Here is a 23,557-nt window from a genome sequence, read left to right as displayed (position 1 = left end):
GCAAGCTAAAGACTCAGTTGTTTAAGGAGCATTTCCGCAGTTAGCTTAACTCTTCTACTCATCGGAATGAGTTAGAAAGATTTGTCCAGGTCTTTGACACTCTAAGTACTGAATAAGCTGCGTGCACTAACGCCCAAGAATATATTGTGTGATGAAATCGTGATCTTGTAATTAAACAAAGGACTGTTTTAGGGATGAAAAAAAATGGCACTGCCTCTAGCACTACACGACAGCCCCTGTGCCCAACTGGACTCACAGCAGTCTGACTACCACTTAATTATGATGTCCCCTCCTGTTTGATTTCTTGCTTGTGTTGTTCTTACTCTCAGACGTAAGTCGCTTTGGAGAAAAACATCTGGTAAATGACTGTAGAATAGAATACAACTTTACCAACCTCAACCTTGCTGACATGATTTTTTTTGTCCTAGGGTGCCTTTCAAACAAGCCGTACTAGTGTACTTGTTTTTTTCTAACTATGTTGTCTTGATCTTTAATGTTTATCAGCCTAAAGTGAACTCGACTTCAGATTTCAAGGCCACTCAGAATGTAATCTGCTTTCAGGTATATCTGTATACATAACACTTATTGTTAGTAAAATGAGACAGGTCTGAATACCTGTGTATCTCCCCAAGCCCTCACACAAATACACACACACTATAGCTATAATTTAATCAAGCTGAGAAAGCGTCTGGGCTGCGGGTGGTTGTGATAAGAGTGTGGACGGCTCCACTGAGAGCTTGTCATGTGGATTCAGGAGGTCTCCTGCCAGGCGCTTCTTTTGTTGGTTGTGAAAGGAGTTTGATAAGCAGGGCACCGAAAATCAGCAATGGAGAATGAGTGGTTGGGTGGGGGGTGTGTGGGAGCGACGGCAGAGCAAGACAAAGACTGTTAAATTTAACTGCCAAGGGCATAAAGCTACAACGCAGCCACACTGTGATTGATTTCCTTCACAAAGTCAATGATGTTCAGCTGGTTTTACCTTTATAAAGAGACCGCCTCCATCTCTCTCTGTTTCTTTATCGGTGCCTTTGTGTCTGCGTCCTCAGCCACTGTCCAGAGCATGTATTTACATTAACAAACACTCTCCAAGTTCATCTCCAAGGTTTTGAGCTTTTTTTTTTTTTTTTCTTCTCACAACAGAGGTTCAAATACACCTGCTGCTTCTCTAACTACATGAAAGAGACTTTAAAACAGACTTTGTTCACATAGATTTTTCTTTATTCTGTGACCATATAAAGGTCCTTTCAGCCTGTGGATTTCTCCCAAATGCCTTTGTGGATTTACTTATTCGTTTCTTTTTTCTATTTTTTTTAGTTTACTTTCAACAGAGGAAGGTGAAATAAAAAGAATAATATAATAAATACATATTAACTCACTAAACACAAATTTAACAACACAAGCACATCTATTAAACACTAAGTGAAGTTTATTATGAATAGACTGTACAGGTGGAAGTTTTTGTAGAGCCATTCACTAGAAGAATTAAGCAACCTGCCTCATTACATGATCCATATCTTCATTAGAACTTTCCATCTTTCCATCAAACAGGAATCGTTTGCTAGCTTGCAGGTTGTTGTTGTGTAGGCTGAAAGGGGTTTTGAAAATGCTAACAAACACATAACCAATGGCTGATGTCTGATGAGTCAGAATGTTCTACTCTCTCTCCCTACCCACCTTCCTACCCATGTTCATGCAAAGATGTGCAAAATTGTTCAATTGTGAAATCTTAAAAGGACCTCATTGGACTAGAAATATAAATAAAATGATGTGAAAAAGCAGAAAAAGTAATTTAATATATAAAGAGATAAAGTAATGAATAGAGTTAAACATGTAAGTTGTGCCCATGAAAGACTTGCCAAATCTTATCTGCTAATGCCAAAGAGTTTAATCTGCTATTGTTTTGTGATGTTTATTTGATTCAATTATTAGAATCTGAAGAAACAAAAAATGTTTGCAATTTAACAATTTATTAATTTAACAAATGGGTCTCATTAGCATGTGTAAGAACCATACACAGCCACATCAGTCTGGCACCTCATCCTCATGCTCATTCCCAGTTAAATGGAGTTAAGGTCAAGACTACAGTCAGACCATTTCATCCTCTCCTCTCCCAAATCCTGGAGCTAGTCTCTTGATAAATCCCGCTCTGTCCATTGTTATGTTGGATGATAGAGTTCGGTCATAGACTGTGAAGAGATAGGATGGTCACTGGTTGCAGAATCTCATCTCGATATGTTGATATTGTAATGGAGATGCTGCCCCACACCATCACACTGCCTCCACCAAAACTGTTATCCTACCAGTGCAGCAATTAGGATAGCATTCTCTGCATCTTCTCCCTACTCTGACCCCATGATCCAACTGATCTCTGTAAGGCAAGGCAAATTTATCTGTATAGCACATTTCATGTACAAGACAATTTAAAGTGCTTTACACAAAACATAAAAACATTACAGCAAGGTGCAGAACAAAAGTGTATTAGAAAAACAAAAATTAAAAAAGATAAAATTAATTACATAAAAACAGAAAGAGGAAAAAAAAGCACAGATAAAGAAATAGTTAAGATTTCAGCGTAAAAGAAACAGATGCAGGAAAAGTATTGAAATATAATAGAGAACAGGTGGGTCTTCAACCTTGATTTAAATGAACTGAGTGTTTCAGCTGATCTGAGGCTTTCTGGGAGTTTATTCCAGACATGTGGAGCAGAGAAGCTGAATGCAGCTTCTGCATGTCTGGTTCTGGCTCTGGGAACTGATAAGAAACGGGATCCAGATGACCTGAGGGTTCTGGTAGGTTCATAATGGGTCAAGAGGTCACTGATGTATTTTTGTCCTAAACCATTCAGAGCTTTATTGACCAGCAGCAGAACTTTAAAATCTATTCTCTGACAAGCAGACAGCCATTGTAAAGACCTCAGAGATGGACTGATGTGGTCCACTTTCTTGAGTTCTGAATAAGCTGCAGGCGTCTAATAGATTTTTTTTTTAGGTAGAACCTGTAAAAACACTGTTACAATAATCAAGCCGACTAAAGATGAAAGCATAGACTAGTTTTTCCAAGTCTTGCTGAGACATCAGATCTTTTACCCTTGATATAGTCTTAAGGTGATAGTAGGCTGATTTTGTAATTCCCTTAATTAAGTTGTTTTGTGTTTAAAAATTAATTTAGTTGATGAAAGACGACTTTTTCAATAATCTTACTTAGAAAGGAAGATTTGAGATTGGCCTGTAGTTGCTCATTTGTGGAAGATTGTCCCTTTTTAGCAGAGGTTTGATTACAGCTGTTTTTAGAAGTTCTGGGAAGATGCTTCAAATGTATATTTGTTGTTATATTATGTACTTTAAATCTAAAATAAACATGACTTTTACCAGCAGTTTAAAAAGTTAAGATAAGAAATTGCTTTAAGAGAAAATATTTTATCAATCAAGAGTTAAATTAGTTGTATTTCTACATTACAGTCATACCTGTCTGATATTCTGAATGGCCTAAATAATTCACTATAGACCATACAGCAATTTTCCATGCAGACATAAAACAGTAGAGGCTTCAGTTTCTCTCATTCCCATGACAGTTATGGTCTCAACCCAATAAAAATGACCACCCCTAAAACATTTTCTGGCTCTGCCAGGAATTTTAGAGTATTTTGTGCTTTGCTTAATTCCAAGACCCCCATCTAAAAGCCTTCTGGACGGCACCCTGCCACCTGTTTGCTTCCCGCTTGGATTCACATGAAGAAGTTAATTACAGGTTTTCTACGCTATTTTGAATTTTCAGAGCTCTCATTTTATCCACACAGCTGCTTTTGATGATCTCAGTCTCAGCATTTTATTCCTGTGTAATCATCAAGTCACATCTCTGTGAACATGTCTCAGTCTGACCATCTGGATTACGTTCCAAGTGTTTTTTTTATTTTTTTTATTTTTTTTATTTTCATCGCTCCTCAGGTGGCAAGATGTCACAGCAAGATTCACACCATCTCTCTCCACTGCATGCTGTCATAAAACAGAGTAAACATCCTCCTCTCAGTGTCTGGCTGCAGCTTTCGCTGTTGTTAGAGAATGTGCCCTTTGTTAAGGTGTTCATGGTAAAGTTTTTACTGCAACCTGGTGGTTAGACTTCAATGCACAAATCTGGTACAGCGATTTAGAGAAAAGATCTGACTTGGAAAATCAGAAATGCTTGGAAGTAAACTGCTTGTATCTATTTGTACAGGGAGAATGAGGTCCTGAAGGTCCAGTTAAAGAAGTATGTGGGGGCTGTGCAGATGCTGAAGAGAGAGGGAGGCCAGGGCAACGACGGTAAGAGACACTTTCTCTTCATTCCAGTATGCCAGTACATCTGTCTTGCTCACAAACAGAAACAGCCAATGAGTCAAAGGCAGAAAAATCAGATCATTACTTTGTTCCAATGACTAACTTCAGTTTTTATAACAGCATTTCAAACATTTACGGCCTGTTTCCTTTTTCTGTCTCTCTGTTTTTACTCATCCGTCATTGTAGTTTTCAGATTTCATGACTTGACTTTGTTTCCCTGTTGCCAGGGGATGTAAGCGGTGCTCTGTGTAAAGACTTGCAAGATAAGCCGCTGCTGTTTAAAAGGAAACTAAAACGACTGTGGCAGATTATAGAGGACCACATAATAGTTAATTGCATTTTGGGAGGCTAGAGGAGAGAGTGCTTATCTCTGACGCTTAAAGAGTTTATGTATTTGAGAGGCTTTTTGTATGTTTTTGTCAGACTGAGGTAATGAGATTCGTGGACTTTTGTCTTGTTAATACATTTACAGTTTTTTTTTGTGCCTCAGAACTCTCAGTAATACAACACTATTTGCTTCTACTAGTTTTTTAAAAGAAACACTTTTTACTGCGCTCATTTTCTATCTTTATTATAATAAAGCTAATATCTGAAATGGGCACAGGAAGAGGTTAGCAGGACAAGCATGAGCAACAAATTTAAACAAACTTATTATGTACTTATGGACTTCATAAAATCTTCATAGTTCTTATTACTATTGGAGGCAGTTCCCTTCTGTTTTGCCAAACTAAACAAAACACAACCGTAATGGAGTAAAAGTCAATCTGATAGTCAACTGAGCAAGTATCAATTATTATGGAAGAATCTTAGTTGTCTACCAACCAGTGTATGGATGTGATGTCACTTCCTGTCTGCAGTAAGAATGCAACCAGAGAACTTTCATAAAGGTTCGTTGTCCTTACTGGAGCTATCTAAACCCTGAACCCTCAGAGATCCTTTGGAGCTGTTTGTTGGTTGTGTTGGTTAGACTAGTGCGCCTAATTTCTTTTAATTTTGGCACACCAGCAAAAAAATTGAGGTGCACCAAAATATTACAGCATCACTCTCAGCACCACATTTTAAGGATTGCCTTTTGATCAATACCCACATACATTGATGGTTATTTAAAGTATTGAAAACAAGAATGAGGTTTAGTAAAATATTTTTTTATTTGAAGCACAATTGTTAAATAGAAAAAAGTGTTATTTTTAAAAATAAACTTAGTGCTAGCTTTACTGAAACTATAAACATTTCAAACTCAGAAATGGTTCATGAGACTGTGCTGCTTCTGGCAAATTACCCTCCCCTGGATTCATGTCGAATCCATACTTGAACTTGAAGTTCGTTAAAGGCATCTTCTTAAAAAAATAAAAAAAACAAAGTAACTTCAGGTTGCCCGTTCTTGCTGCAGGCAGGCAGAAGGAAGAGTTATTGCATGTGTGTTGCACATACAGGGGCAGCCTATTTTACCAGGTAGAAGTTGTAATGGACTTCACTGCAGGCTCTGGAGTGAGTTCAGCATCCATGCAGCTAACAGACACATGAATGCGAGTGAGACAGAAAATATTAAAGGCATTACCCTGCTTACGTAATGACATGTGGTGTGAATACATTTGATATAAGCTAAAATGTACATTGGTGTACATTTTTATAACGACAGCTTTATCAAATTCTGTATCTTGCTTGAGCTCTAACAATTCAGAAAATATCACTGGAAGGATATTTTTAGCCACATGTCCATCTTAGTTCATCTTTTTAATGCAGCAGAGATCTTTTTAACCTATATTATACAGTATTATTCTATTCTACTATTCTTACTCTTACTGTCATCACACTATGTGATGTTTATGTTTATATGTACTGTTTCCACTGTACAACTTTATTATTATCCTGCAGCTGCAACTCAGTTTTTCTCATGGGATCATCCTTTATCATGCAAATGCACCACTCATATCCAAAACATCCGACTTTTCCCACACAACAGATGAGAGAAAGCTGAATCACTCTGGGACTGGAAAACATTTATGATACATGTCACCAAAAAAAGAGAAAAAAAAATTTAATTATTCTGAGGATTTCAAAGTGTCAAATAATATCAGTAACATTGACAGCCCCCCACTTATTAAGGTGCAGGTTGGACCCACATCAGCATCATGTTTAAAACATCACAACCGCTTCACATTTCATTACTCGGGCTCCTGGCAATAACTGTGTTGAGCCTGTCAGACAGGGTCGCCTGGTGTGCTGCAACAACCAGGAAAGGAAATAACTGGATATTAAAGACGTTTTTGCCCTTTTAAGTGAAGACATACATGTGTTATTAGGAAAAGTCGCTGTCTCTGAGCTCAATACCCCAAACAGTCTTTGAAAAATCTGTTCAGGTTTGTCATCTGGAGTTTGTTTTTGACTCCTGTTTGTTTTCTTGTGCTTTTTTGTTTTAATGCAGTTATTATCCTACTTGCCTGTGTTTAGGTTTCATTCTCTCATCATTTGTACCTTTTCTGTCTTTTTCCCCTCTTCTTCTTCTTCTTCTTCTTCCCCGCTCTTATTACCCTCTTTCTATCCACGCTCCCCTCGTCCCGACGGGCGTAGTAATTCCCTCTCCTCTGCGGCGTCTAAATGATTTCATCCTCCCTTGCCCCTGTCTTCTGCTAATGATGTGCCTCATTCTATCATACTTTGATGTTGACTACCACAGCATGTGTGTGTGTGTTGGGAGGGGAAACAGTGAAATAATGTGTGAGTTGCTGAGGGGTGAGCAAAAAAAATCTTTGGGGGAAGAATAAAGGAGGGACGGGGGGTTGAGGTGAATTGATGCACAAGCACTCCCTTTTCATGTGCTGTCAGCATGCTTCCTCACAATCGGAGTGCTGGCTTTTTTGAAACCCCTCCTGTCTAATGATAGCGCTGCAGATGTGATCTCACAAACGCTCCTCAGGCGCTGTCAGAACCACTGACATCCCACAGAAGACGGGTTGCTTTTCCCACTGTTTAGGGGAGTGATAATTATTGTTCCTGTGTTTGATAGCGTCTGTCCCCGTTTATTCGGGGGATGCCCCTCTCTGCTCATACTTGCATACAAGGTGGCAGCACACTCTGCGTATCTGCTTGCTCTTTTGCTGAATGTTCATCTCAGTGCACGGATCCAGCTTGAACATCTGCATACTGTATGCTGTTAAAGTGGAAAACAGGATGTACTTTCCATGTCTCATTAGCATAGCTCCAGTTTTTCTAGTGTCAAGAGTTCACATGAGCTTAAATGCTTTCATAATGAGTTCATATGCATGTCTTTAAGGGAAGCCATTAGCTGAACCCCAGAGGACTTGTGGAGTAGCAGTGACATTCATGTTTACTGTAAAGCAGAGTGGTATGATTACAAATCTCATGGGAAAGATACCGAGTTGTATACACACAAACCTACTTTTACACAGCTGCTGTGGGTCTTGAATAACCACAAAGGTTTGTGCAAATGAAGTGAATCTGTAATGGCTTTTCAGCATAAAACTGCAGTCCTTTATGTCCACTAAACACCTAAAATATCATCAGGGTTAGAGATTAGCAGTAGTGTAACATAAGCTCCGAACAGATAAATCTACCTTTTGGCAATGAAAGCTAGTTTGTGCTTTGGTTTAAAACCTCACCCGTGTGACAAACTCATAACTTGGTTCTTTCACTCTGATTATTTCTGTTTTCACCAAATTTCATCATCTTGACGTTGATACTTTCCCTGGTTTGGATCTGATGTTGATTAAACCTGTGGAAACCTGCCTGAAACCAGTCTGTATGAATTCATTTTCAAAGACTAAAAGACTTCACTGGAAAGGCAAAGGGAGTATGCTAGTATTGGATCTGGTTCAGGGCACAATGTCTTTCCATTCCGAACTTTTTCTTGATGAAGAATGTCCCCACAGTATGATGCTGCCACCCCCATGCTTCACTGTGGATAGGATGTTTTTTTTAGAGTCAAAGGGTCCTTTTATTTGTCTCTATGATTAAAACCCAGAGACTGCTTGTCTATGTGAAAGGTGCTGCTCTTTTTTCTTTGGGTATAGTACATTAGTAACAAAAAAAGGTTTCCACTGGTAGCAGTACTTTGCTTTAATTGAGATGAGAAACTTGTGAGATTGTGAAGTCTGCTGGTGTAGCGATGGAAGGTGAGGGTTGGAAATAAGGGCAGAGACAAGATTAAATAAACATTAGTTTTCCCACAGTACTTGTGCTGCCTCACTCTAACTAGAAGCTCTTTGTCTCTCATGTGATAATACTGCAGACCGTTTCCGTCTCCGAGGTGGACCCTTAATGGCTGGCCGACCGACCGGCTAGCGATTGACTGACGGCTCGACCTGAGGGGATTTTCTCCTCCAAGGATGAGGGTCACCAAATCTAGGAAAATAGCTCTCAATTCCTCCCCCTAGGATGGCTGATTTCTCCACACAGTTAGCTGAAATTGGCCTGCGGTGCTGTATGTGAAAAAAGATTGGCCTGCCAGTGCTGGATAGGGATCAGGAGTTATTAACCTGTTAAGTGCTGGCCGGGCACGTCGAGGACACTCGAGGAGATCAATGAAGGGTCAGAGGGCTGTTAGGTTGGCGAGATGGAATTCCCTCTCCTCCATTTTCTAGTTGAGAGTTTTGTGATACGTTTTATTTCCTTTCATTTTTATCTTTTGAGTCCATTAATCCCTTATATTCAAGCTCTTCTACTTTTTGTAAAGAGGGCAAAGTAACCCTTCCAATGTTAGGATCCATTCTGGTGACTTTTTTTCACCTGTTTTCCTCACCAGAGTCATAAACGTGAAACATTCATGACCGCCACTTTGATTCATCCTGCGTTTTTGCCTGTTTCCGTATACGTGTTTAATTCGTCCATAAATAAACCCTCTGCGGACAGCAGCTTATTCATCTGCAATAAGGAAATGGATTACATGGCCGTTTAAAACCCGATAAGCTTCCCTCGCTGGGCCCTGGTCTCTCCTGCTCCTTGTGACAGCCAGTGGCCTAATGAGTGAATGAGAGGCATTTGTCACTTCTGCCTGCCCTAATAGGAGTGTGTAACTTATTCATTACACACATAGATCTGCATTTATTGCCATGCTGCATGCTCCACTTTGCCCTTGGTCTCAGGGAGGTTGAGCATATGAGCTGTCAGCTGTGTTTGTGTGTGCAAGCTAAAAAATGTGAGGTGTGTTTTCAGTGCGCCGTTTTAATGTGCCAACGTGGAGGTGTATTTTTCATTACTTGTTGACAAATGAGCGAAGGAGTGTGTTTGGGGGTTAATATGAGAAGAGCCGGTCATAGATGACAGAGGGGGAGTCCTAATGAGAAAAATATGTGGAGCTATGTGAGTTGTACAGGACAAATGTGCATACGTGTGCACATTTACATGGCAAATAGTATTTTTTTTTTTTGACAGACACATGCAAGAGGTTCAAATTAAAAAGTGCATTAGTGGCTGTGGGTGGGTTTGAAACTGTTGTAACTGGTGTGTAAGTGCTTTATGTTATAAAGTTATTTACGTCCCAGTTGGCAGACTGTAAAAGAGCAAATAATGACTCATTCTCTATGTGAATTGAGCGTAATTGAGCCCACACACTCAGCTGTGGACTCTGATCATGAGAGGAGGAGAACCAGGCAGCAGCTCCCGTTGTTTCGCCTTTCAGATCTCAATCCAACAGATTGGGTCTGTTTACCAGCCCAAAGGTGTGAGGGACTTTCATTTATTCAGCAGAGGGTGGTCCGTTCGTGGGTGCATGTGACAATTAATCCAACAGATGCTATTTATTCACCTGGCGCAAGAGAGGTGACATCGCATATTGTTTGTTACAGGTGGGACCAGGTGGTCATCCACACACACACACGTGAAGGTTTTTGTGTCTTCAGCATCATATCTCCCAGGCAATTCAGTGCAGGCACAGCAGGGGTGTGTGACAGATTTCATCACCTGGACAGATCGGTGTTAATGAACATTTTAATCACCTCGCCTAATGCCAGAGCCTGCTGGGTGTCATCTTCTGCCTTTCCCGGAGATAAATATGGAAAAATGTGGATGAACAGGGGGAGTGCTCCAGCAGGAGTTCGGATTCACATATGAAGCACTTCTTTGCTTTAAGGAAAACAACATCCTCTTTTTTGGGGGGGCTTTTGCCATTTTGGTGCAGTGTTTATAACCCAAATAAAGAAATGGTGTCTCCATGATGGGTTTTTACAAAGCTACAATCATTTATTTAATTTTTCTTAATTTTTAATGTACAACCCCATTTCCAAACACACTGTATAAGATGTTAGTTTAAACAGAGTGCAATGATTTCCTAGTAGAACATAAACAACATATCAGATGTTGAAACTGAGACATTTTACCATTTCATAGAAAATATTAGCTCATTTTGAATTTGATGGCAGCAACACGTCTCTAAAAAGTTGGAACAGTGTCACCTAAAGGCTTAATGTGACTCTGAGATTCACACTTAAAAGGATTTAATATATTTTAGAATACAATTGTCATTATTTACCTTAAATTAAAAAAACAAAGGAAAAAACAAAATTGACTGGAATGTGAAGCAAATCCACCATTAAGCTTTGGTGCTTACTTATAGCTTTCCAATCTGAAAAACCCTGCTCTTAATGAGATTAAGGGAATATTTAGGTAGATGGGATAACCCGTAAAAACAATGCAAGTTCCAGTGAACAAAATTTAGTTAAATTTTCTTACAGTACTGTGTTCATCTTTTTTTTATTAGTACAAGAAATGTCATGATTTTATTTATTTATTTTGTATCTTGCAAGCCATTTATCTGAAGCGACGCCAATTTGTCGTATTTTTACAGAGAAAATCAAACATTTACTCAAATGAGTGCAGGTCTTGTTTGTTTTAGTAGGTGCCACAGTTTATCCAAACTTGGAAGAGGAGGCAACTCAACTTGGACGATCTTTAACAATGGTCCTTTCTAAATAAGGATAGCTGAGCAAGATTCAGTCAGAAAGAACTTGTACTCTTTAATATTGCCTAGGCTCTTGGTGTTGAGCAGTATAGCTCACATGCAACTAGCAAAAGAAACAATAAAGACACAATGAATGTATTTAATGGCTGGACAGGCTGTCACCGTCAGCTGTGCCGCACTTTCCATGTCTCTTTTTGAGAATGTACATTAACGTGATCTTCTCCACTATTGTCATGCTTGTTGTTATATGAAAATGATGTCAGAACTTAGGATGATCTCTGTACTGCCCTCTGGTGGATGTATTTGCTAACAGCCATGTCTACATAAAGGACGCACGCAAGTATGACGGTACTGACATTTGAAACAGACGTTAACTATTTACGTACATAAAGGGAGCATAAATTAACCACAATTAAGCATCCTGTATTTTCTTTAAACTCTTTCCAACTTCTGTCCTATGACTCCTTTCTTTCTTTCTTGCTTTCTTGCTTTCTTGCTTTCTTTCGTTCTTTCGTTCTTTCTTTCTTGCTTTGTTGCTTTCTTTCGTTCTTTCTTTCTTGCTTTCTTGCTGCCTGCCTGTTTGTCTGTCTGTCTGTGGAATTTGAAAGCAACTCATAAGGAAAACACTTCCAATGCATCCTGTTGCTTCAGTCCTCTCGAAGCTTTGTAATGGAGCAAAGCATCCATTTCTGAAACTGGATTAAGAAAAAACAGAGAAGCTGTGAGTCAGAAGAGGAAAAGAAGAGCCTGAAGCATTCAGGTGATGCATCTGGAGATTCATCCCCCTCTTACCTCAGGGTGTTTTTTGGATTCATACACATGCATAGACGCATGCCTCCTGGCCATCTGTGTACTCCATTACTCTCTGCTTGATACGTCTCACCGCTTCTCAGCCACAAGGGTCTGTGTGTTGCTGGGTGTGTTTTGGTAGGATAAACTTTCTCTAAAGTACACAATCATTTAACATGTCCTCTGCTGCCTCCCCTGCCACCATCTACCTCCCACTTCTATCTAGTGAGTAATTATATATGGTCCCAGCTCACCTGCATGCCCTTCAGCCAGCGCAGGCTCTGGTGCTGTATTAGCAGAGGCCAGACCAGCTGCTTACCGCATGGCCGCCCGTGCTGACGATAACAGAGCACCGAGTTACTTTAGCATGCTGCCTGGTGGTGTGGGATAAGCAGTCTGGCTTGTGGTGGGCAGACATTGGGTACAAAGGTTGACATGATGTCTCCTTGTGGCAGACTTGGACACGTTTTTGCCTTGACGACGTGCGATAAAACAGTGAAGTTCTGCGAGTCGGGTTTGAGCTTTATAAAGATCGAAATGGAAAGAGTTTGATGTCTAAAGGAGAGCATTTTTAAATTTTCACCACACTTGTTGCAATGCATTCTGGGTAAGAGGTAGTGGCATACTTGAGTTACAATGATGTCATTGGCTTGGTTTATCAGATGGGGATATTAATCAGAGCTCATTAGTATCCTCACATTGCCATCCTGTGTGGTGGCCCCCACACTGAGCTGATAATGAAACTGTTGCAGCATCTGTCTTTGGTGTCCTCTCACCTGTTCCTGTTGTCTTCTCATGCAAGTAAGCAGCCTTTAAATTAAAGCTCTTATTTTTTTATTTGAAAAATTACTCTAATGTAAAACCACGACTTAATTACCCTTACCGAAAAGCCTCTGAAGTGTTAAAAGATTTTCCTTTCAATCCATAAAAAACTGAAATGAGGTTTTTGTACACAATGTTTGATGCGTGTGTTCTGCAGCAGGAGTGTGTTGCAGTTGTGCTTCTTTACATTTTAAAACAGGATCTGAGAAATGGAGATTTAATTGAAACACATGGTGCCCAGTTTTAATAAGTTGAGTCTGAATAAATTAGCTCTAGATGTGTTACTGTAAGCCATTTTGATTTTGATTACTTTTGACAACTGACCTTGGTTTAATTCTGTTTAATTTCTTTCATTTGTGATGGTTGGTGGAAAATATCAGAACCAACTAAGACAGCCAATAATGTGTGTTTTAATACTGCTTCTGCTTTAATTTTTTCTTTTTTTTTTTCTTGCTCTGAATAATAACCACAAAGTGTACAGTGGGATCAATCCTTCAGTGTCACTTTGACAGATCATGTCACGTTTTATCTCCTGATCAATGGGCCGTCAAAGCAGTTGTCTCACCTATTAGATAAATGGCTTTTTTCTTTGAAAGATGTACTACATCTAATTCTTCTTGTTCTGGAGTGCCAATCATCCAGTGAATGAATCTGGTCCCAGTCTTGCAGATTTGGTTCTTTACTCCTACGGGCTCACCTGGTCCAACTTGAACAATGCAAATGTTGCTATGATTTGCTTGGTCGGCATTGATCTAGTACTCTATTGGCTGGAGGACGTTTGACAGGCAGCGCATTCAGCAACCCAAGAGAGAGGAAACGCGTCACAACGAAGTAGTCCACTTAGCCGCTTCTTGTGAAAATCTTATGATTTTAACGGTAAAAAAACATTAACGCATTAATAATTTATTTAATTTTTTTTTTTGCTTTTGTAAGTGACCATGGTATAAGCGGGATAATGCCCTTTAAGGTGTCCATTATCATAAATTAATGGACTTTGCGGAGGTCCATTACTGAAGAGGTCCAAGGACTGACACCTGGGGTACTCTACAAGTCATGGCCACTGGCTCGGATTCATAGCCGCCGATGTTAACAAAATAATCCGGCCTTCTAAATAGGACCTGAACCAGTTAACGACCACTCCAGAAAGCGGTGTGAACAGTGATGTCTGACAAGGTTTGAAACGGATGTACCGCTTCACGCAGGTGAAGGGTGCATAAATGAGCCCTTTTAATTATTAAACTGGATAAAATTGGACTGATCTAGTTGGATTAGTTCTTAACAGAAATTACTTTAATTGGGAATTTGCGTTATACAGATGAACTGAATTAAGTGGAAACTGAATTAAAGGCAATTTTAGGGCTTGGATGTAGTTTTATTTATTTATTTATTTTTTGTATAACAAAGACCTTTTCCTGGTTTAGTCTAATGTAAAACCTAAACTGCACTCCAAACTCAGTCTTTCTGTCTGTGTTTAAAACTTAGTCATCAAAAATAAGCATTTTTAATCTTTGGTTTAATTGCTTGCAAGTCACAAAGAGACACTTTGAACAAAATTTTTGGCTGACAGATATCGCTACCTGCTGAGCACAGCTCCAAACTCCATAAAAAAATGTGATAACTTTTGTTCTGCATTCGGAAAGTCAAGAAAAGCTGCGAGGGGGATGTTTAGAAAAACCCACTGTGATGGAAGTCTGTTAGCTCAAGCGGTAGGATTCAGCTTAGCTGTGCATGCTATTCATGAGTTAGACTGAGAAAAATGTTAATGTGCATGCTCTATGGGCCCGAAATTGTGGAAGTGTGAGGCTGGGAGAACCTTTATACTGAATGTGATAAGCAACCTTTCCATGGCTGATGAATGCATCCGTGCTAAACATTTTGGGTCCTTTGGGGGATGTTTAGATGGAGCTCATTAGAAAGCAGCAATCCCTGTAAACTCATTGGGGGGATAGTTGAACAAAGGCTTTGTAATGGTTAGAATTAGTTGGCATAATGACAGGAACAAGGAAAGTGATGCCAAATTAGAAAATGAATATCTTAATAATCCTCCAGGTCTTATCCAGAGTAATTTTCAGTGTGTGCAGAGGGATGAGCTTCTGTTATTTGATCAGAGGAATTAGGAACAGGCTGCAAAAGGTCATTGAGAACATGCTCTTGTATGAACAGTTGTAGACAAAATCCTGCAAAATTGGCATAAAATGAAACAACTAGGCTCAATTATTCTACTCACCGGCATACCTAAAATAAAAATGGCAATAATATATCATTGGAGAGCCTTTTAAGGAACCCAAACACAAAAGGAATCCTTTTTCTTTTCTAGTTTCAAAATGGGTATCCAAACGTGGGAGTGATCTGTTTTCATTGATAGGTCTCGGCTTGATTATGAGTTTTATTTTTCTTTTTTGAAGCACTGCTGGGATTTGGATATGAATATTTAGAGGCTTACACAGATAACTATCCATGCTTGTTTGGAGCCTTTTCATTCGAAACCCCATGGAGCCTTTTGAGAAGCCGCCGCAACTCTCTACTGAATAAGTGCCACCAGCAAACCAGCAAATCTCTATCACTTTATCGCCGCCTCATAGCACAGTTCGCTCCACCATCCCCTCGCACCCAATCACAAGTTGTGAACGTATGTGTGTGTTTAGGGTAGAGTTTGAGAGTTGAGCTTGTTAATGTGCTACGTGATAACAGCCTAGCTCTATAAACAACTTAATCCTGCTTCTTATATGCTAAAGAGCAGCGCGCTCTGCTCTTTCACAGACCTCAGGGCTTAAGAAGAGAGGTGCAGGTGACTGGATTGTGTTCTAGTGTGAAAGGATTGTGAAATGGAGTAGGAAAGGAGGTTGCATGTCTGAAAAATGAAGAAACTAAGGCCCTGTTCACGCCACAATACTGAGACAGTAAAAGCAAAAGTGTTGTTGGGTTCTGGCCTCTTGTTTACATGGTAATAGAGTTTTGGATGGATAAAACCGCACTTTGAATTTTCTCCTTTTGCAGAGCTTTCTGTTCTTATACTCATAATCACCTCCTAACAGCCTTCTCATCTGCTGTCCATAAGGCTGTTGGTCAAATACCAGTGTAGAGGATAAGTCTCCAAACACCTTATCCGTGCTGCTTGTTTATTTCTTTTTCCTCCTTTGGGACGGCACATGGACTTTACCTGCAGACCCAGCCAGCTGTCAGAGCTCGCACCCAGAATACCGATGCCAGATGTCAGTATGTACTGAAGATTGAGTTATCTGTGCCACCTTCAGTAAACAGCCACGTTTCTGTTCTGGGCAGCCACTCGTATGATTCATCTGAGCCACTGTGAACAGTCCACAGATCTAAATAGATTGTGCATGTGAACATGGTGGAGATGAATTTCATTTTGGCTTCTGTCTGATTGTGATTAGTTGAGACGAATGGCTTCAGAGATTTGGATTGTGGGGAGCTTTGAGATTAATTTAATCTGCAGTTTGTTTTTAGCATGACTATTAAGTTCACATAAATTTGGGTTTTTATTTAGAAATGAAATGCAGGTTTTGCTTTCACATCTTATCTTGCTATCATCATCATCGTCTGTGATGTTCAAATGCATCCAAATCCAAACCATTTTTTTTCAGGCTCTTAATTGCATTACATTGGATCGCTCAAAAGAAAAATGCAAATAAGGAACTGGATGGGATAAACATATTCAAATAACCTTTAATCAATTATTTACTACACAGTGCTTGTTCCATAAAGAAAAGATTTTTATTATTACTATTCTGCTTTATATTACTCAGAGCTTAACACTCATTCGTCATCACAGACTCGTAATCACCACCACCCACACATTAAATTTTTGTGTTAAACACATTATGAAATCCAAAAAAAGCAGACAGGCAGCCCTAAAATTTCAGGAATTTACTGAGGATCCTGATGCTAGATGAGTCTCTGTGGCCAGTGTTTATTTTGCAAGGAAAGTTTTTCTAGTTTTAGTCAATCTTATAAATAAATTTAGTTTTTATTCATAATTTGGTCAAATAAAACATATTGAGTTTTAGTCTAGTTTAAGTCAACCGAATAAATTGAAATTAAAGCAGCACTACTAAACTTTGGCAGACTTCTACACTTTAGTTCCCGCCACACAAGGCTAACTCAGCATCCAGCTAGCATCCTGTCTCTTCCCTAAGCTCCCTCCAGACAGTAAAAGTCAGTCTGATATTGACCATTCTGTTCTTTCTTGCTGTGCTCCTTTCTCTCTTTCTCCTGGGCTTTTTTTGTTAAGTTGGGCATTTACGCGTTCAAAACGTCTGTTGACATCCAGTTGCAGGTGTCACACGATGCTCTTGTCTCTTCCCTAAGCTCCCTCTAATGGTCTTAATGATGTTTACCAGTCTGGTTTTTTTAAAGCCCTCCACAGCGCTTCAGATTCTAGGGACTCCACTATTTTAGTTGTTTTAGATATTAGCGCTGCTTTTAATACGGTCGATCACAGCATCTTATCACGACTTGAACAAATTAGTGGTCTTTGGGGCACTGTACTTGAATGGTTCAAGTCTTACCTCACTAACAGAAGCTTCTCTGTCAACATTGGTGCATTTTCCGCCTCTTCAACCCCCTTCTCCTGTGGGGTTCTCCAAGTGATCTATTTTAAGGTCCAATTCTATTTTCTATTTACATGCTTTCTTTAGGGTCTGTTTTTAAAAACCATGGCATCTCGTTTCACTTATATGCAGACGATACACAGATATACATCCCTCAGAAGCGAAACAGCCAGACTCCTTTAAACACCTTGTTAAACTGTTCAGAAGATGTTAAGTTCATGATGGCTAAAAATTTCCTACTTTAAAATGAGAATAAGTCTGAAGATATGTTGCTTGGACCATGGCATGGCCCAGAAAGTTGATCTTGGCCCCTTGCACCAATGGAACAAAACCTCCGTAAAATGCCTGGGAGTCAGTTTTGATCGGGCCTTTTTATTTGATGAACAAATAAGTGTCGTGGTCATAACCAGTTTTTATTAGCTCTTGCAAAAGTCAAGCATTTTCTGTCATTTTCTGATTTTATAAAAAGTCATTCATGCTTTTATTTTATCTAGACTTCACTACTGCAACAGCCTCTATTCAGGTGTGGGTCAGTCCCTCATGCGCTGTTTGCAGTTGGCCCAAAATGCAGCTGCCCGCATGTTAACTGGCACTCGGAAGCGAGACCACATCACACCAGTTTTAGCTTCTTTGCACTGGCTACCTGTTAGTTTTAGAGTTGAGTTTAAGATTCTGTTGTTTGTTTTGAAGTCTTTAAACAGGCTGGCCCCTTCTTATCTCGCCAATCTTTTAAGCCCACATGCTCCCTCTAGATTGCTGAGGTGGGTTGACCAGTCATTTCTTATTGTCCCGAGGTCCAGGCTGAAATTAAGAGGGGACAGGGCTTTTTCTGTTGTCACCCCCAAATTGTGGAACAGCCTCCTCCTTCCTATTAAAATCTCTGTGGATATTTTTAAATCTTGTTTAAATACTTATTTTTATTCTCTTCCTTTTAAACCAGACTGAGTTTTGGCATTTTTTGGCTGATTATTTGTTTCATGCTTGTGTTTTTATAGTCTTAAAGTTGTCTTGTTGTCTTGTTGTTGACTTGACTGGAACACAAAGTTGTGAAGTACGGTTTCTCAGCCCTAGGATGTCAAAACTTCAATTTGAAATCTAAACCTTTAATATACCTTTAAAAATAAACTTTAATCAAAAGCTACAGTTTATTTAGTCAACTAAAAAAAAAAACATTTATTACTTAATTTTGTGCAGGTCAGTTGTTGACTTCCATCTTGGAATAATGTTTAATTCACTTTTCTAATTATTAATGACAACATGATGGCTTTTAAACCTTTTAAAATTTGCAGCCTTGCAAAGCACTTGTAGCTCATGATGTAATATTAGGTTTAGCATGCTTGGTTTCACATGGATCCCATTTATGCTCCCTTACAAACGTAAGTAGGGACGTCCGTTTCTTTGTATGTTTTTGGTATATTGGTTTGGACGCTTTTGTTTGAGCTAAGATTTGTATCTCATTTATTTTGTTGTTGTATATTGTCACCTGAAAAAGGACACCTTTGTTTGATTTTCCTTTTCTTTGATTATTGATTCCTTGCTGGACATGGTATAATCTCCTATAGTGTACACCTTTAGTTAGTTAAACGTGAGCTTTTATGTTTATTGGAAATAAATATTTCATTTCTACCACTCTTGGTTCAGTCCAGCCTGTTGTGTTACCAACCCTATTACAGCTAGTGCCCCAGGGTTCGTAACAGTCATACGTCGCTGTCTTCATACTTCCATACATCTTTTGCATTACCATGGTTGTTAAGTTGGTTCCTCTACTATTCGGCAGAGTTCAGAGTTCATTCCCGTGATCCGACATCAGTTTCAGACACCGTTTGGCAGCGGCAATGCTCCTGTATGAAGTTGTTTCCAACTGCCCAACACACCCTAAACACTCACATACAGTCTTTCTTCAAAAGCTTGTGCAATTTCTACAGTTGTTGTCCTCATCTTCGTTGTTGTTCTTTTTTTTTTTCCTCTTCCTGATCCTCTTCTTTGGTTTGTTAGTTTCGCTGGTAGCATGTCAGTTATCCTGCTCTGCACTGCCCCCGCAATTTCTGGTGGTATTGCTCCGTTTTCTGACGGATAGCTAAGCTCTGTGAAATGAGAGTTTTGGTTTACACACTGCATCACACGCCAGCAACTGGACATCAACACCTACCATTTTTAATGTGTATCATGGCTGATTTATCAAAGAAGATATTGTCGGAGGAAGCAAGGAAATGAAAGAGAATGGGACAGAGCAAGACATAACAAAGAGAGTCAACATTGGACTGAGTTTTACTGGCTGGAGAGAGCTCCGAGTACATGTAGGATGCAAGATCGATGTCGAATTAGCAGTCGTTTGAGGACACCTCACTAACAGGAGAAAACCTGACGGTGGTAATTAAAGAAGACTTAAATCTATTCATTCTAATGACGAGCATCTTCAGGCTGATAACGTGTATTCATTCAGAAATTTGTTGATTCTCACTGCTGTTGACGTCCTGAGGTCATATAAATTACTTGCTCATGAAAGATTTTTTTTGCTTAGCTGGATGCCTTTTCACAACCATGTACTTAGAAAAATTGCATCTGTCGGCATCTCTTCATTGACTTTATTTAAAGTCTTGCTCTGATTAATCTGAGTCTTTAAAATGACCATGTTTCAACAGCCAATATAGACGAAAATCCCCCATGGCATTTTTTTCTCTTGTAATGAAGATGAATAAAAAAAACTTTATACAATATGATAAAGACATCTCTGTTGGAGAGAATCTATTAAGTGAAAAAAGTTTTTTTTCCCCCCCTTCAAAGCATCTTTTTGGACTTTCCCTCGGTGAACCCCACATTGCTGCAGCCAACTCAAAGAAATGCTTGTTTTGTAAAAAGCCCTTTGGAGTCTGGATCAAACGCATTTTCATAGCAGCTCAGAGTGTGATTGAAATGTTTAATACTGGCACCAAGCTTCATGAAATGCTGCTTTCTTCCCGCACTCTCAGCCCCACCCCACCCCAACCCCCTCCGTTTCACATTTTATTCCCCAGTTTTCTCCTTTGCTGTCTTTTATTACTCTATTTCCCATCCATGCTATCTATCGTTTTTGCATTAATAATCCACGCAAATTCTCAGTGGACGTGGAGATATGAATAGGACACCATATGTATATTTGATAATCTTAAAACCTTTGACCATCCTTTGAAAGCAGCTGTTGCAGTCTGCATTGTGGTGCTGCTGGCGTGACTGATCTGTGGCCTTTGAGGAAATAATGGGGTGGGGGGGGGTGTTGTTTGGTGTGTGTTTTAGAAGCACTCCAGCTCCCTTTCATCCTCTGCATGTGCAAAAAGGTTTTGAAACACTGTTTTGTTTTTAAGGTTATTTCCTTCTGTGTCAATATTAATGTGAAGAGGAGTGTCGGGGTGTTTTTGGGGGGTAGCAGGTTATATGAGCAAAGTTGCAGACCTCCTTTCCTGGATGTTCACGTCTTAATGAATGTCATGTGTGTGTTTGTTTAGCTGATTCCACGGACAAGATCTAATGAGGTGATCCAATGTTTTTATGAGCTGCTGAGACTATCACCTTATTTCAGATCCCTCCTTCGTTGTGGCTTCGTTGCGTCTGAGCAGCTCGCAGGGTTCCTGTCTGCAGGACTTCTCTGCTAGCAGAGTAAGAGCTTGCATTTCTGATGAAAAGTTATGGTGATTAAAGACCACTTAATGAACTTTGACGAGTGCTGGTGTCAGGCCTCATCAGTATGCCTGTTTGTGGTTATGAATGAGCCAGGATCTTGACAAGCACAAAGTGAAGTGAAAGAGTTTGCAAAAACAAAAATGTGCCATGGTGCAGTTGTTTTGAACCGCTACCAAGTGAGGAGCAGGTGGTGCTGCTTAAATCCGCCATCATCTCCAGTGATTAGCTACATCTAAACGTCAGTGTGTAATAGCACTTATCTCCTGCGTAATTAGTTCCCATATTGATTAAATAACGTATGCAGGAAGTTCTTGAACTACGGATGAGTTGATAATCCTTGAATGCTGGGGTTCACTTTAGATGCTAGCTGTATGATTGAAGTGAACGTGCATGTGCTTAAATCTTCTTGTGGTACTCCAATCAAAGTTATGAATTGTGGTTTACGGATGTGCATAAATGGAAAGTTTAAACAAAACAAAAAACTTGTAGATGAGATGCAAGGTGTGTTTTTGAACATAATCTGGACAAATGTTGTGGTATGATGTAATTGCCATCCAACAACAAACCTTATTGCAGCAAACTGCGATATTTAGCTTCTCTTCTGCTGGAAAATTACATAATTTCTTTGGCCTGATAGCCAATGCAATCCTGGTTTTAAGGCAAGGTTTTGTTGCTATAGCAGCAGAAATCAAGGAAAAACTCTATGTTAAAATATTGTAGAAAAGCTTTTGTTGTATTCATTAATAAGACTAAGGTTAAATACCAGTCTGTCTCCTTTATACGGACACACCGCTCTGTTCAGCAATGGGTAGGAGTTGTGATAATGTAAGCCCAACTGGGGCTGTGAAGGCCATTTAGATGACTAGATGACTCTTTAATCCCTAAAAATAAAGGGGTACCTTACCTCTGTCACACATAGATGTAGGACCAAGGGAAGGGATTAGGACTGGGCCATAATCTTCTTTAATTGTAGTGACATTCGTCTCCCATCGCTTCTGATGATCAAGGTTTCTGTCCAATTCCAGTTTTTTTTATTGGTCCTACCCTTCCATTTTAATTTGCAGTAATAAGACTCCCTTTTTATTTGGAGATGAAGTATTAGTTCACATCTTGTTGCCTAAATGGTAGAATCAGAAGGTGAGGCCAAGGGGATGAATTGAGACTGGGCTTTTAAAATTTTAAATTCCAGTTTGGATTCTTCCTGTTTGTCTTTTGTCAGTTTGACTGTTGTTTACGATTTCAATGCAGAGATAGTTGAATACTGAGTGCAGAGAATGAGAAACAGTCTGCAGGCAGAATAAGCAGGAAAAATGAACTAAACTGACCATAAACAGGAGGCGATGAAATTGAACACCTAACTAAAAGGCCTGTGAGATGTGTGAAGGAGTATACATGTTATATAAGTAAAATAAGCCTTTGATCTTTGAGTTCCCTGCAATTCTGGTTGTACAACTCTCAAATGCCACCCCTCCAGAATCAGCACCATGGACAGAGTCTTTACAGAAAGTCCCTTTAACATGAGCAATGGTTTGTTGTTTTTCTAGAAAGCTCAAAATGTATAATCTGCAACCAAACTTACCATGAATTAGCATTGCTGGACACGTTTTCCCTTTAAATAGCATGGTTGTTAAAGAGATACCAGCGGCAAAGCGCTGGCCCCTATTCTAATCAGTTTACCAATAAATACACCTCTCATGTTAACAGATTTATATATTTATGAATTGTGTAGCAGCTGCTGAAACACACTTCATATTTAACTCAAGTTTCACTTCTACAATAAGAGAAATGTATAGAAATTTGCTATGAATACTAAATGTTTTAATAAAAGCAAAGAGTCAACTCTCAACAACTCTCTACAAGCTTGAATCTTGTACCCATAGATGGCAGTGTGTCCATGGGTCTGCAGCCTGACGTCTGTATGTCTGCTGGGCCGTAATGATGTGAGGAGATGCTGGCAGACGCTGACAACCCCCCTGTAATGTAGATTTACTGTAATGACTTCCAAGGAAATGAGATGTAGACTGTTAAATAGTTTGGAAAGACATCTTGCTCCAGTCTGCCGTGGCCTGACCTCACTGTGAGCGAGCGAAACTACAGCCTAGATCATTGATTTGCCAAAGACTTTGACTAATGATACTAGTTAAGGACTGAGAAGAAAGTACAACAGAAATAAGTTATTTTTTTCTTTGTCAAGTTGTGAAATGATATGATTTGAACCTGTTGATAAGGTCACAGTAAGAGTGGGTGTGTATTACCTAGCGCTATTGACAAATGCTCGTACACTCTCACCCTGCCTGGTGAGAATATGTGACCTCTATTCTCCACCACCTACTCTTTCCTCTCTTTACTTCAAGTCTCTCCTGTAAGGCTGTCTTTTGGACCTGAGGCTATTATGGAGCTGGTGGTCTGTCATTCTACTCATGCATAATGCATAAGAGCCAAGAGGAGTAAGGGCAGCATTTTATGTGTTTTAATAGAGAGGTGTCCCA

At 39.5% G+C, this 23,557-nt stretch overlaps 1 protein-coding gene across 5 annotated transcripts in view; it reads left to right on the top strand.

Moving 5' to 3' along the window:
- snx29 (sorting nexin 29) overlaps positions 1-23,557 on the top strand; it is a 178,272-nt gene that overhangs the window by 33,967 nt on the left and 120,748 nt on the right. For all 5 annotated transcript variants that reach the window (XM_041973898.1, XM_041973897.1, XM_041973900.1 and 2 more), the window contains one exon: positions 4,213-4,298. In XM_041973898.1, the coding sequence (XP_041829832.1) occupies positions 4,213-4,298 (86 nt within the window). The remainder of the gene's footprint in view (positions 1-4,212; positions 4,299-23,557) is intronic.

This window comes from Melanotaenia boesemani, chromosome 21 (assembly GCF_017639745.1).
Source record: "Melanotaenia boesemani isolate fMelBoe1 chromosome 21, fMelBoe1.pri, whole genome shotgun sequence".
Lineage (NCBI taxonomy): Eukaryota > Metazoa > Chordata > Actinopteri > Atheriniformes > Melanotaeniidae > Melanotaenia > Melanotaenia boesemani.
This window is presented reverse-complemented; position numbering and strand designations above follow the sequence as displayed.